Below are 15,371 nucleotides of genomic sequence, written 5' to 3' on the forward strand. Positions count from 1 at the left end.
TTCTGGTTAGAAATATGAGAATATTGGTTATTTGTACCAAAGGTCATAAGGATGGCTAGCCAAATCCAAGGACACATGCTGCCAACCCAGCACACATATGCACATAAAAAGAGGTCTCAAGCATTCATCAACCGTTTTAAAATGTTCAGAGACAAAATTAAATAGAAAGCTTTACAGCTATACTCTTAGTATTAATATAAGGATTACATGATCTGTAAAGCAAAAATGAGTATATACATCCACAGCAGTTTCAAATATAACTGATTTTCTCCATTTTTAATGGAATTTCAGGTGATTATATAATTTTATCTTTAGAATGTAACACGCAATTACTAATATGTACAATGCATATATAAAAAGGGTTGGTTTATTGTCGTTCAAATACATAAACTGAACAATCCCAACATTTCAAAATTAAACTATAGAAACACAAGTTTAACATTCAAAACAGAAACATAGTTTACAAGAAATATCCAGGAAAAAAAATCCATATTCTAATCCAAAGCAGATAAGAGACATTTTAATAGTAAATAAAAATGTTTTTGTACAACCATGCTGTCCTGGCAACTTTTTTACCCCTGTGTATTTTCATTTCAGAGCAAAACATTACCAAACTACCAGGCAAAGCCACTTGATTGTGCCTAACCAGGGGTGGGGGATAGAGGAGGGAAGGGGGGGACAGGGAAGAGAGCAGCCATCAAGGCAGGCTTATTAACTAGATCAAATGGTGTTTATATAATTTGGTCACTGCACTTTTATTTTCCTCTCATGCTGGATCGGGCATTAATGAAGTTAGTCCTGATTTATGCAGGAAAAGTCACACATGAGTAAAAGATTAGGCCCTATCTTTCCAGGTTCACCAAAGGGCATTATCTCACTATGGTCTTCTGCACTCAATAGATTAATCCTCAGAGTACATGACATTAGCTCTCCCGTTAGGACATATGGGGTATTTTTACAGTTCTCAACTTCAAGTCATATGTCAATTTTCCCATGGCTTTGACATGTAACACTGTCAGGAAGAACACTTCCAAATGCTACCAATATCCAAGCCTTGTACCTAAATATTGTATTGTTCTAGGATTGAAAAATCACTGGAAATAGTTGCATGGTTAGAATATTTGTCAGTCATGCAACAAAGAGAAAAAGCATAAATAATGCAAATATTCTCTCTGTACAGAGACTGCTTAATGTTCATAAATGTTGCTTCCTGGATGGTTTTGCAATAGGTTCATGGTAATGTATATGATTAGACCTGACAGATGGCTCATGCAATTTTCTTGATTTAACATAAATCTTTTGCTCAATAATATTTTATAATTATTTTGTTGTTCGCCTTGTAGGTTCTGAAGCTGTAGGAGGTGGAGGGGGACCTCTGCGATCTAAATCATCAACATAGGATACGATGAGTTTTCGCCTTTCCTCTGGCACACAATCTAATACCAGATAACGTTTGTCATTCTGTAATATCTTTTCTATATCTTTCAGGTGTTGGTCAGATTCCTGGATTAATTTTTTGGATCTGCAATTAAATATAAAGATTATCATTATCATCAAATTAGTGGATGTTACACAAATGAACTAGAATTTTGGTAATAATACTCGTGGACAAGCATCCAGTTAACAAGGCTAGAAACCAGGAAACTGTATTTTACTCCCACCTTAGACATGCAAGCCAACTGAGCAACTTTGGACCAGTTAATCTCTCTCGGTCTAATTTACCTCACAGGGTAGTGGTTGTTGGGAAAACAGGAGGGGGAAGGAATATTAGATGGATTCACTGCCTTGAGTTATTTATAAAAATAATAACATGAGGATTAAAAAATTCTCGGGGTTACCTAAAAGACTGCCTCTTCAGGCCTGAAGTGAAGCAAAGTATTAGGGGCTTTTTTAAAAATTGCCCTGTCACTGCTTATGCTCTATATACAGGGTTAGGCTTCAGTTTTGAGAGCTATAAGGTTTAAAATTAGCACTAATTTAAACTGTAAAAATGTAAATAGGGAAAAGATTTGTCACTTTGTAACCAAACAACACTATAGGAAACATATTCCCATAACCTAATGGTAGTCCAGGTTAATCTTTAGGATCAAATTACTCTCATTAATATTTAGGCAGCATTAGTTTGATTTTTAGGACTGCTGAACTCTTAAACTTGAATGAAAGCAGGAGGAGGAGAATACAATTTCTCTTGAGAAAGAGATTGTGTACTGCCATACCATGATGTCATAAGGAAGATTTAAGAATCTTAACGCTTGAAGAAACTCTTTAGGTTTGGGGCCATTTTTTACTTACAAGACTGCTCTTCAGGAAGCAGATCATCTAGATCTAATTCAGTGGCCACATATAAAGTACCTGCCTTTCCTCTTCTATTAAGAAATAAATCCATATCATGCTGAATATATATTCCTATATATATATTCCTTTTGTATAATTAAAAATGATTTAGTCCCCACAATATACACACACAAATTTCCTTGTGTGTCAAATAAAGTATTCCATTCAATTTCCAGAAATATCAATGTTAAACACTATCAATAGTGAATCACTATCACTAACTCATAATCTGGTACATCTATAATTTTTGGAAAAGAGGCTAAACCAAAAGTCCTACAATATTAACTAAGTATTATTCCATATTAGTCATTTAAGATAAAAACAATACAGAAATGAAGAAAACCATTCGTGTACTGTATCTTATAGCATACCTGTATGTTATAAATTTGGTCTCTTTCAAAAGTGTTCTGAAATCAGCTTTGGCTGTAATATATTTGTCTCTGATATATTCTTCAAACTCCCTTTGCTTTTTCTGCATTTAAAGAAATAGAAATAATCACTAGAAATTTCTGCCAGATTATATATATATATTTCTTGAGGAAAAAACATATAAAGAGGAGGTTGTTATATTTACTTTTAAACAGTAAGACAAAAACTCAGGGCAAACCAGTACAAGTTTCTTACTCTGTCACTGGAAGAGAATTTAATGCATCTCGGATCTTCTTTAATTATCTTCTTTACTTCTTTCCATGTTGATGTTAAGGTAATCTTTGAAAGAAAAAAAAACAGAAAAATTGCATGTTTAATGAATGAAGTATTTAAATTTTAAGTGTACATGGCCACGAATAAAGGATTATCTGCAATTTAAAGCAGCTGCATCCCCATCTACCCATAATCACAAACCTGTCATGCATCCCAGGAAAAGGCATGGCTCTTTTAAAGAGTTGCGAACAGGCACTACACTCTTTCCAAGTCCTTTTAGACTTAAGTCTAAACTAGCACTATTCAGTGACTAATGAATAGTGACTATGGTGTCACAATAATAGAATATTTAAATAGTGCAAGATAAAAGAACTCCCTGTTATGCGAGGCCAGCTTCCACTGCATGGCTTTTACATACACATAGATGTGCTGCCTATTTTATTACCCAATGTTCCCTTTCTCTCTCTCCTCATTCCTTCATTGATGGAAAAGCATAGATGGTTCTATTTCATTAAGAAATTACAGAAGGTACTAATGGAGCTCACAGATCTATGAATCAGGTGATTTGCAGGTTGAGCTGAATTTTATTTTACTGTCCAAACCTTTTTAAAAGGATGATAATCTGAGATTATTCATTAACAGTATTTAAAATAAATAAAATGTGAGGCATTTACCTTGATACTATTTAATTAGTATATGCCACTGCACCTATTGGTAAGTTGTTTTAAGTATAGCGATACATACAGGATCAAATCTATTCCCTCTCTTGCCAGTGATTGGTTCATACATTCCTGAGATCTCCAGCCCTTAAAACACTAAAAGGGAACAAAAAAATGTTTACACAAATCCCTCAACTACCTTTTTCCTATGGTTTAGCTTAGAAGTAGAAGTGCAGTATAGGCTTGCTCTAGTCTATCAGCAATGGTTTCCAGATTTTGTGAATCTTAAAATAATGGTTAATTGGAAGACACTAATTTCTCTGAAGAATAATATCATTAAGATATGAACATAAATTGAGCTAAGGAACCACAAAATTATGACATTAATGTCCGGGGAAAATATAAGACATATTAGCCTTACTGATGAAGTTTCATCTAGAAGTTGCCGGAAATGTTCTTTTTTCTTCTTTGTAAGTGCCTCAATGTGTTCATTAAAAAGTTTTTCCTTCTCTTCTCTTTCCAAAAGGGAGCCAGATTCCCAACGATGATCTTTTCGGAGTGTCCTCCTTGTATCGGACCATGACACATCTGAAGATCGTACCTAGCAGAAGAAAACAAATATTTCATTACCATATACTGAAAAGTGTTGATACTATATACTAAAGCAGCAGCTAATCTAGATTTGTCCTCCATGCTATGTGATTGAGGAATCCATGTTCACACCAGCCTTGCCAGCACTTCAAAAATTACTTTCAGTTAAAATTACACAATCAATTTTAATACAAAGAAACTTCAGCATATCAGATAAATGCTCTTCAACACAAAAAAACCTCACCATATCAGATAAGAGCGCTTTGAAATTCTGGATAGCCTCTTCCCGTTTGTGCTGTTCTCGTTCTCTATCAATCTCTTTTGTCTGCTCTGAACGAGCTTTTTGGACTTCTCTCTCTCGTTCACGCAAGCTTGCCTCAATTCGTGCTTGTCTTTCCAGTTCTTTTTCTTTTTCAGAGTCTACATTCTGAAATGCAATCCAAAGCACACATACTGCATTTATATTAGGCTAATAGATAAAAGTACTAACTAAAGTAAATTCAAGCAAAAAACCCAATATACTTAAAGTATGATCCAGAATGACAGAATTATGATAATATTTGTGTTGCATCTTCTAGTCTTTTTCTGACTTAAAAAGAGAAAATATACAAAAAAAAAAAAAAAAAAAATAGAAAAACCCCTAACATTAACATACTAAATTGATACAAATATATCAAATATTCATGAAATCATAATCATAATAAAAATGGCAGCAACCCGTATCAACTATCAGAGCCAGTCAATGATATTTGTGATACATTTTTAAATGTTCAGTTGACTGAGTTTCATGTTTAATGAATAAAAGTTTATAATAATAAATCAAAAATGCAAAATCGTCTACATATTAGGTTAGTTACATAAACTATATAGAGAGATGTGTTAAAAACTGTATCTGGTATAATCAAGCATTTTGAGAATCCTAAATCCATGAATAAGGAACCATTTTATTCCACCAAAATAGCTAAATAATTATAAATTGTCTAATGCATGTAAGACAGTACTAGGGTTGTAGTTCAGGTTGAGCGAAGTAGAAAATACTGTCATATAGCTACAATATATTCCTGAAGCTGGGATATGTAGAGCATCACTTCATCAAAGTATATGAAAAATGGTATGAAGACTGGGAGATAATCAAAAAACCATTCTCAATCCCAACTGAACATACTGTCTACTTATATAAAATAAGATTATACAGGAGAACTAAAGTATACATAGTTCAACAAATGATACAACTTGGTATCGGAAATAAATAGTTTGAAGAAGCAGGGATTTCCAAATTGGAGAATCCAAATGCCAGAACTCTTCTTTCCAGAGGAAGCACTAGCCAGCTTAATTGATGGCATTTAGGACACAATGCTTAAGATGAAAGTTTTTGGCTGCTAGATCACTGATAGGTATCACAGAAGGATCGTTTAAATTAATTTGACATTGCTTCAGGGATTACACTGATATATTTTACAATTACTGTAACCTTGCAAGAATTTATTCTTCTGACTATTCAAACTATAAATTGCAAGTTTGAGGACTTAACTCAAAATATTTTTAGAAAGTGTTAAGAGCATAAATAAATCCTTGGATCACTATATAAGAGTTGGGCAGAGATCTTTCTCTATATGCCCACAAGTGTTCCTAATTATTGCTTTTCCCTTTCAGAATGCATTCTTTCATTTGAAATTGTTATTTTAGCAAAAATAGGATAAAAACACTAGTCTGAGAATACAAACAATGCTTAGCACTAATTAATTGAATTCTAAAAACAGCATTCCACAAAACAGTACTTCAAATTCTATACCAACTGATCCTACAGTGAAATACTAAAAAAATGGAAACAGTGTTGTCATTGGCACACATACTTTGGCTATTTTTTCAATATATTGTTTAAAAAGATCCTCCCTTTGTGAAGAGCTATCCACGGCTTTGTAGCGAGGGTCAGTCTCTACTTTGTCCTTCACTTTACTCCAACGAGACTGACTGTCCAAGTGGTGATTAGATAACAGTTCAAAGAAGTCCATTTTAATCTATGATTTTAAATAAAAGACAAAAGAAAAAGGGGAGGAAAATAAAGTCATTTTGCTTTTCAAATATTCCAAAATTTTAAAAGCAATAAACTTACCGCAATGAAAAATTAGTTTAATTAGAAACTGAGTCATTAGAGTATTAAGGAACAGTAGTAATGGCTACGTTTACATGTATGTCAGAGAACTGCTTCAATACTAGAATATTTCTTAACAAGTTTATACTATGCTGGTATACCCTACTATTCTGTATTAGCACTTCAATAAGTGCACAAACAAGCCAAGCTGTGAAGACAGCCCGGCTAATCTATATAATTACTGAAAGAGGCCATATATGTGCATGATAAGAATGAATACATATAGCAACTTTCTGCAATCTGGGTATCATTTGGATAGGTGGAGTTAGAACGTGCACAATTTTCTAGTCACTGCTGAGAACTGCAGAAGTTTAACTATAATTTGGGTAACTGTATTAACTATAAAAAATAACTATTAATCTGGAAGGTGCATATATTGGGGAAGGCTGATATAAATAAATCATGTAATGAAAATAAATATTATTGTTCATTTTTCCTCTTTAAGGAAATACAGGGAATGCTGCCTGAGTATCCACACTTGTACTGAGTTTCCTAGAATACATGTATGTGCAAACAGTACTTCTGAATACCAGCTATTATTTCACAGAAGCAATATTTGATAGAATATATAGCCTTGGCTTATTAGTACATTTTTAAATACTGCATTCACCGAGTCTCTGGTTTAGGAATAAAGCATCAACATTTATATATGTGCAATAAAATGAGTAAGTTAATCTTTCATGGACATTAGGGATAATAGAAGCTAGAGATTTAGTTTAAAAATCTGTTCAACAGTTACAGCTAAATTTCACTGAAGGCTAATAAGACAATATGTGGCTATCTGACTGAAAATTAAAACAAAGAACATAGGTATATTTCTATTGTATTAGAATTTAATAATCATATATTTGCTTTAATATGGATTTTCCATAATTTTTAAAGAAAATATGGGTAAATTATGGCACCTTCTTTAATTGGTAAATAACTAGAAATCAGTAGATACATAGAATTCAGCCTACACTGATGTGTTTCATAAAATAATTATTTTGCAAACAAATATAGGCTTTCTTTCTTTTCTATCCCATACTCTTAAGAATTCGAAGGATTTTCTTCAACAGAGATGCTTGCAAAATCTTAGGCTCTGTATATGTATGTATATATGCACATATCTATCTATACACACATGCACCACACATAAGATACATAATGGATGCTTCTGATACATCCACACTAACTCAATTTTGCATTATAATCTATCTAAATCAATGAGTTATGGGTGCAGGAATTTTAATTGCAGTAGAGCAAAGAATTCTTTTTTAGTGCATTGCAATTCATATAGTTCCTAAATCACATGAATAGCTTATTCACACATAATACAAACTATGATCCATGGGACAGAGCTTTTTAGTGAGCTCAGTAATTTTATCTTGTTAATTAGCAATGGTCACACCTTTCAGAACATTCACACACTTTTTGGTACAAGACAGAAAAGATTTTACCCTAGCTTCTACATTCAATGAATTAGCCTAACTAGACTATTCCATTTCTCCCATACATCCAGAATTATACAGGGATATAATGATAAAGGTAAACTCCATTTTTAATGTGTTGTAATAATTTTCCTTACTCTAGTGTTCTCTAGATTTACTGGGCTTTAATTTCCATTATTCTCAACCATACTGACTAGGAATGCTGAAACTGTAGTCTAGTACATCCAGAAGTGCAAGGCTGGAGAAAGGCACATTAAGAAAACCAAATCTTGTGCGCTTATTATTGCCAGTTGATGCACCTTCACTGGTCAATTAAAATTTGCATTTGTGATTCCTTTTATCATTAGTTATGTCTACATAAAGGGCATAATACTAATAGTCTGTTGATATTCCTCAATATTGACATTTGGTTATTAGCATAGTATCCTCACATACAAGTACATCAATGATTTTTTTGCAGTAGAAAATCAAATTAAAAAAGAAAATAAATGCCTTATATATAGCAATTTGGTAAATCGTCCATCAATCGCAGAAGCATATAATTAAGAAGATTTGCAACATCCTTATTTTTTTTTTTATGTGGCTTGGGTCCAGAGATATCTTGCTTTTTTGTGTTAGGCAACTTTATTTACTGTTCTTGATTTCCCTGTCCTACTATAGCATTGGGAGTCTATCACACAGAATTAGAAAGGATCCCTTGATCCCCGGATTGAGTTTTTAGAGAGAGCATATAGTGCTATAGTGGGAGGGAGAGACCAGGAAAGTGTTGTTATCAGCAAAGTTCCACATTTCTCTCTCTGGATCCAACACAATATCTATTATTTCAAAGTTGAACTTAAACATATAAGTAGTATTGAAATATAAAGCTTTCTAAGCCAGATGTAAGAAAATTACAGTTCTATCTTATTTTTAAAATAAGGATAATTGAATGAGCACACTTATGAATAAATGCTACTTCTCTTATTTCTTTTTATATCAGCTCTTAGACTTAATATACTATGTTGGTAGTCAAATCAAAATAAAATTGGGAGATCATTTTAGAAAGACTCGGGATATTACAACTATAAAGTAAATCGTGTCCATCATTCACCCAGCATGTATCCGTTTCTATAGAAATAGAAGCTCTCGTCTCCTAGCCGTATGTTATTTTTGTGATCCTGCCCCAAAAGAGAGGGAGTAAAAGGGTCAAAAGTATTTGCAGTACTCAGATCTAATAAAGGAAATAAATTCTGACAACTAATATTTTAATTTAGCATCATTGCTGAAAGCTCACAAAATTTGTAGTTTTGTGCAGGAGATGTTTCTTAAAAGCTGTTCAACTTTAACATTAAAGGAAGAGCAGAGAAGAAATCACACACAGATATACACATTCCTGCTTGGGGAAGAGAAGTGAAGTGTTTCAAATCAAAAGGATAGGGTATGAAATTGTTTAGACAGGTATTAATCTGATAATCCTCTGAAATAATTTCTTACTTTAAATAAGAGTAAGGGTCACATATTTTGAGAGGGCAGCATAATGAGGTGGGTATAATAATGAAGAGACTGATGCAATCTTTACTTTCTCCACTTTAAATTCTAATGTTTGTTGGAAAGGCAAAGAAGTTTCTAGGATATGTGGTTGTTGCCCCCTCCCCTACCATAAGCAATGTGCAGGTCTTCTTTCATATTATCCAAATCCTATGGTTAAGCAACAGAAGCTTTCAATGGAACATCTTCAATCTATTTCAACATAAAAATCTGACTGCATAATATACTATTTTCTTTCTTTCGCCTTTAATTATTTTCTTTAATTTGAAGATTCTCTAGGAAACAGAATTATAAAATACTGATAAGCAATTAATCAAAGTGTGCTGTTTCCAATCCTTACTTTAAAGGGTTTATGGAGAAATCATGCAATAAAATTATTTTCTGATAAACTGGCTGAGAAAGCTTCACAACATTGTGGGGCACATTTCTTGTTAACATTTAGTTATTCTTTGTAAAATAAGAAAAGCAAGGCAGAAAACACTGTTGTGTATTTAGAAGGACTGGGTTTTTTTTTTTGGCAGATTACACATTCTGGGTACAACTCTCATCACTTCACAAGGAAAAAAACTGAAAAAAATGTAAAGTACCGGAACTGCGGGAGGCTAAAGTCACCACACAGAGATACCAATTCTTTCCTCACTAGGGAATCCCATAATACTTTGCGTGTCAGTGATTGACAGCTGTCAGACTGAACTGATTGACAGGCCGCACAGCACAAAACTGTAAAATCTATCCACTTGTTACAAAACAGAATACATAAAATGGTTACAAGAGGTTTTGGGAGAAAAGAAATAATTAGTTTCAAATACAAAGATAAATGCAATATTTAACACAAAATATTACTGATGTTGTTCATGCAATATTAAAGAATTTATTGATGATTATGGCTAAGATGCAACAGTAATTTTTAAACTATAATTATAGAACAAACTGTAGTTTAGGTTGAGGTTTCAGATTTCACATATTCGCCTCTAGACAGCTGATGACTGATATTGTATGAAGACTAATTGCTATATCTAGCATTGGTCAAAGAACGATCACTGAGCATTCCTGTTTTCTTGCTTTCCACCCACCTGAAGGTCTCTATGTGTTCCCTCCATACACAAGAGGGCTCCCCACCTCTTCAGATCAGAGTGAGGGAAGTACAAGAGGAAAAGAGAATCCACTGATGGACACTAATACTACCATATCAACACTAAAGTAAATTGTGATTAAGTTCAATAGGTTTTATTCCTAGATATGTGAATCTATGGCAATGCATCAGGAAATTTTCCATTTGAATCTCTTATCTCCCATAAACTAAACCACAAAGCCTTAAGTTAGTCATTCTTATCCTAGTTCCTTATTTGCAATATCTTAACAGTACTTACATATCCACTTTATAAGGGTGAACTGCAGTGCGATGTATAGAGCACTTCTGAACAATAGGCACAGCAGGAATAACAATTACAGTAATAGCAGCAAATTAAGAGAATGAACTACAACTACTATGAAATTTATTTAAGACCTATAAGAAAATTATTTTTTTTTTTAAAAAAAGTTGAAAACAGAATATGTATCATTTTAACTTACGAAATGTTTATGAATGACAGCTTTTGCATGATATATCACATATCTTTTTGTTACCAGGAACTTATATTGATTTCAATTAAAGGTTAGTTAGATGTGTTTTTCCTTCATTCACCCAGTTAGGTGGGATTCTAAAGAAAGCTTCTACACATTTTAATGTTAATATTGCTGAGAACATTCATGCATCTGCCTTCCCCAGTGATATGCACTTTGTCTCCTGAAGTGACAGTGCAGACAAATGACATTTGGAATTCATTAATTTTTGATAGGTGACCTTTAATTTTGATAACTAGCCAAACTAAAACATATTTAGTGGAAGATTTAAAAAAAACCAACAACAATAAAATATTAGCATTTAGGCAGAATGCCATTTAAAATCTGCCCACAAGGAGGTCTCAGAATCTGATACACAGAACTAAAGATTTGGTTAGCAATGGTTTGATTAGCAAGATGTGTCTTTACCCCCAGCAATTTAAAACTAAGATCTTGATTCTGGAAGAAGGAGGCAAAATATACATCTTCTAGGAAATGATGTTCTTCTGAGTATAGATGCAAAATTATGAGCCAAAAGGCAGAAGAAAGTAGTGGTAATGGGAACCTGGAAGCCTAGCATGAGTCCCTCTCATTCATACTGTTTTTATGATCTTCATATGAAAATCTTACCTTCTCTCCTCTGGTCTTCGAATCTTCTTTTTCCTTCTTTCTTGCTGCTGTGATAAATTCATTAAACAAGGCCTCTCGGTCTTTCATTTTTTCAATTGCTTTGAAACGTGAATCTTTAGCATGCTTGGCTGCAAATTCACTAAAAGTAGTTCTGTAAAAAATGGTAAGTGTACTGATTTGGCAGAGCTTTCTTAACTGGAAATGTATTCTAAACACATCTTTGTTCTGCTACAAAGTGTGTACTAAACACTATTATGTAATTATCTTCTCTTCAGATATATGACCAAGAGGTAAAATATTTATTTTCATGAAAAAAAGGGCAGCTCTTTTGATTTCATCAAAAATTTGCAAGGACAGCCTTACAGATTTTTGATTTATAAAGAGAATACATATAGAATAAAATTTCCAGCAACCGCACAATAGTTGTTGAATGGAAATTCCTTATTCACTGGTCCTGGAATTCAAGGTTATGAATTAAAAAATTAACAGTACTCATTTGCCATCCAATTGTACCAGGTGTGAAATTAATAGCAGTATCTGCCAAGCTTTACACTTTGTTTTGTAGTTTTGCTACAAGATATTCTCACCTTCAGGGCCAGATTCCAAATTTCAGACGTGCAGTAGATATAATACTGCCACTTACCTTTAAAAAAAAACCATTATTGTGCTTTTTCCAAGATCTGATGCTAATCTGACCCCGAGATTACGTGAGACATTATAATCCTATGAATGTTTTCATCACAGCATGGAAATAATTAGACTTGGGAAATCCCGCCTACTGTTGCTGTAGGGTAAATTAAAACAAGAGAAGAATTTGGTAGCTTATTCTATTATTTAGAAGTGAACTTAAGCCTATGCTAAAGAAAATGACCTGCAAAAACAAGTCTGGGCATAAATTTGTAAGCACAGAAAATACAGAGTTGACTTTCAAGGAATGCAAGTGTCCAAAGGGACATCATCATTACCTTGAACTAAAAAGGGGGGGGGGGGGAAGCTACACTATAATGACAAGACATACAAAAGTTATCTTATTTACTGATTATCAAAACCAAACAATAAGTATATAGTAATAGATTTGATGCAGACTACTTGCAGTGAAATTCTCCTACTGGAGGAAGTTAACATTTCCTTATATTTTCTCTTTCCAGCAGCAACCCCTCCTTGATTTGGGCCCTTCCATCAAGGAAAGAAGGCTTTCTATTCACAAAAGGACAAATCAGAGCTAACTTATTCTACACCCTTTGAAATATAAAAGGCAATTTGGAATTACTGAGATTAAATTATAAAAAAGGACAACTATACTAAAACAATTATATTCAAATTCAGTATTACAGCTATTCCAAATATTAAACTATTTTTTAAAAAATACAATTTTATTGTATTCCAGAACTTTAATGTAAAGATATGCTTACTGATTCAAAATTCAGTTCATCTGTGTTCAGTGGAGCATAATCCCAATTAACAGTATTAAGGATCAGAAGCCTAATCAAAGAGGTCTTTGAGGATAGTAAATCAATTCAAGCAAAATAAACGCAACAACTGAAAATAAGCCAGTAGATAGCAAAGAACTGAGAGTTAATGCAAACTAATTCCTAACTAGTTTAGGTAAAATAAAATTGAACAGTTCTCTAAAAAAGTAATAATTACATACAGTCTAACAATGTATTAAAGGTATCCTGTGTACAATATGATTTGTCTGAAGAAACCCACTTGGACATTAACAGTAAGACTATAACCAACTAGCTGAATGACCACATAAGTTTTTCCCTTTGTTGACAATCGGATGGCAAAAGGATCCAGGAAAATGTAGTTTGTTGAAGTAGGTCAAATAGATTTTTTTAAAAATATTGTGAGGTATTATCATCATCAGTTCTTATAAGATATTCAGTATTAATACTGTAAAAGGGGGCAAGTCCTCCATTACATCATATATTTCCTTTATTAGGATTGTCAATGGTCAGCTAAATTTAGGAAACATTACAGTATTACAGGCATGGTTTACTAGAATTAGTAAATTCATCCTCATGAAACAGTCAGGATTCTTTCATTTTCTGAAAGTCAACATGTATTAAGAGTTCAGGTTACAATTAAAACTGGGTATCTGATAAAAGGGGGGGGGGATAGAGAAAGACACTGACTTACCTAGGATTAATCTTTGCTTCTTCCATCATTTTCTTGAAATCTTCTTTGGCCTGCATTATTTTATTTTTCTTTTCTTTGCGTTCTTCTTCTGCCCTGGTTTTTACATACTGATCAAATACCTGAATAAATAGCAAATATAATTTGGAGCATTATTGCAAGAGAACAAAGACTAGGATTACCTATTTGTGATGATGTAACAAAATACCAAAGAATATAAAGGAATCAGCACAGTGAATCTCAAATTCACTGAAACGAGTATCTTTCAGTAATAACTTTTACACCAGGCCATTCTATAAAAAGCAGTTTTACTGCTATTTTTTAATGCGACAAATTATAGTAACAGAAAGAAACAGACTTAAAAAGATGTTTGCTTTCAATAAGAAGAATGCATCTAAGTTTATGTGTCAAGGAAATTTTCCAAAGGTAATGAATTTCAAAGTCAGATGAATGGAATATTCTCTAACAAGCTTCCTCTACTATCTGAAAATGTTAAGAGAGATCACAGGACCCTGACCCACGGAGTAGGCTACAGAGCTGGAGACCAACATGGAAGCAGACAATCTAAAAACTGAGCAGAAATAATTTCTTCTGTAATGCAATAAATAATTTTAATTTAATACATTTATTCAAAATAAATACTAGGCATCCTTAGCAAGCTTGCACAACTGCTTCAAATGCTGTCTATAGTTATCTCTGCACGCATACACATGCAAAAAAAACACTCCCACTGTACCTGTCAATGAAAAAAATATGCTTCAAATGCATTCATATGAAAAACCTTCAAAGCAGCTGTTTGCTTTTTGGGAAGGGCACAGCAGCTCTGACATTTTGAGAGATGCTCCTTTTAGGTTAATGCACTTGTGAATCATCTATTTTCATTGCTTTGCACAGTCCTAAAATAATTATAGTATTATTATTAGTAGTAGTATTGTTGTTGTTGTAATGAATAGTTTGGGTAAGATGAAGTTACATCTAAGAGCTCTTCTCGCACCCCAGGCTGTTCAGTCTCTCAGGGCCCGAGCCTTCGGCTGCTGTTGTGCAATGCCAGGTCCGTGGTAAATAAAGCCTCCCTCATTTGTGATCTTATTCAAGAGGGGGGAGCGGACCTGGCAGGTATTACGGAGACCTGGTTGGGCCAAGAGGGGGGAGTCCCCCTCGTAGATATGTGTCCATCAGGCTTCCGTGCATTCCATCAGCCAAGAACCCAGGGCAGGGGCGGGGGTGTGGCGGTTATTATAAAGGAAGGTCTTGATCCGAGGCAGACCACTGTTCCACAAGTAGCCGGACGTGAGTCCCTTTTTGTGAAGTGGGGCCATGGAGTACAGATGGGCTTGTTGATCGCGTACCTGGCTCTCTGCCACGTGGCAACGGCCCTGCCCGAGCTGCTCAACGTCATAGCCGAGGTGGCGGTTGGTACCCCCAGACTTTTTAGTCATGGGGGATTTCAACCTGCCATCTATCGGTGAAACGTCTGAGGTGGCTCGAGAATTCATGGCTTCCATGACGGCCATGGACCTTACTCAGTTAATTCATGACCCTACTCACATAGGTGGACACACTCTGGACTTGATTTTTGTCTCTGGTCAGTGGTTGAGTGGCCTTGATATAGGGGATATAGTCATCGAACCCTTGTCATGGTCTGACCACTCGCTCCTTCGACTG

General features: G+C 34.1%; 1 protein-coding gene across 15 annotated transcripts in view; it reads right to left on the reverse strand.

Annotated features, from left to right (window-relative positions):
- Positions 1–351: 351 nt before the first annotated feature.
- Positions 352–15,371, reverse strand: part of TCERG1 (transcription elongation regulator 1) — a 45,226-nt gene continuing 30,206 nt past the window's right edge. For 13 of the 15 annotated variants that reach the window (XM_034405116.3, XM_034405138.3, XM_034405122.3 and 10 more), the window contains 8 exons: positions 13,710–13,828; positions 11,568–11,718; positions 6,080–6,244; positions 4,471–4,653; positions 4,057–4,236; positions 2,959–3,042; positions 2,706–2,806; positions 352–1,522 (listed from right to left, as the gene is read on the reverse strand). In XM_034405116.3, coding sequence (XP_034261007.2) covers positions 1,321–1,522; positions 2,706–2,806; positions 2,959–3,042; positions 4,057–4,236; positions 4,471–4,653; positions 6,080–6,244; positions 11,568–11,718; positions 13,710–13,828 — 1,185 coding nt within the window. In that variant the 3' untranslated portion in view covers positions 352–1,320. Of the gene's footprint in view, positions 1,523–2,705; positions 2,807–2,958; positions 3,043–3,650; positions 3,792–4,056; positions 4,237–4,470; positions 4,654–6,079; positions 6,245–11,567; positions 11,719–13,709; positions 13,829–15,371 lie in introns of all 15 variants that reach the window. The other 2 variants (XR_015732553.1, XR_015732554.1) reach the window with 1 other exon arrangement.

The sequence above is a fragment of the Pantherophis guttatus genome, chromosome 2, assembly GCF_059756535.1.
Source record: "Pantherophis guttatus breed Tessera chromosome 2, ASM5975653v1, whole genome shotgun sequence".
NCBI classification, from domain to species: domain Eukaryota; kingdom Metazoa; phylum Chordata; class Lepidosauria; order Squamata; family Colubridae; genus Pantherophis; species Pantherophis guttatus.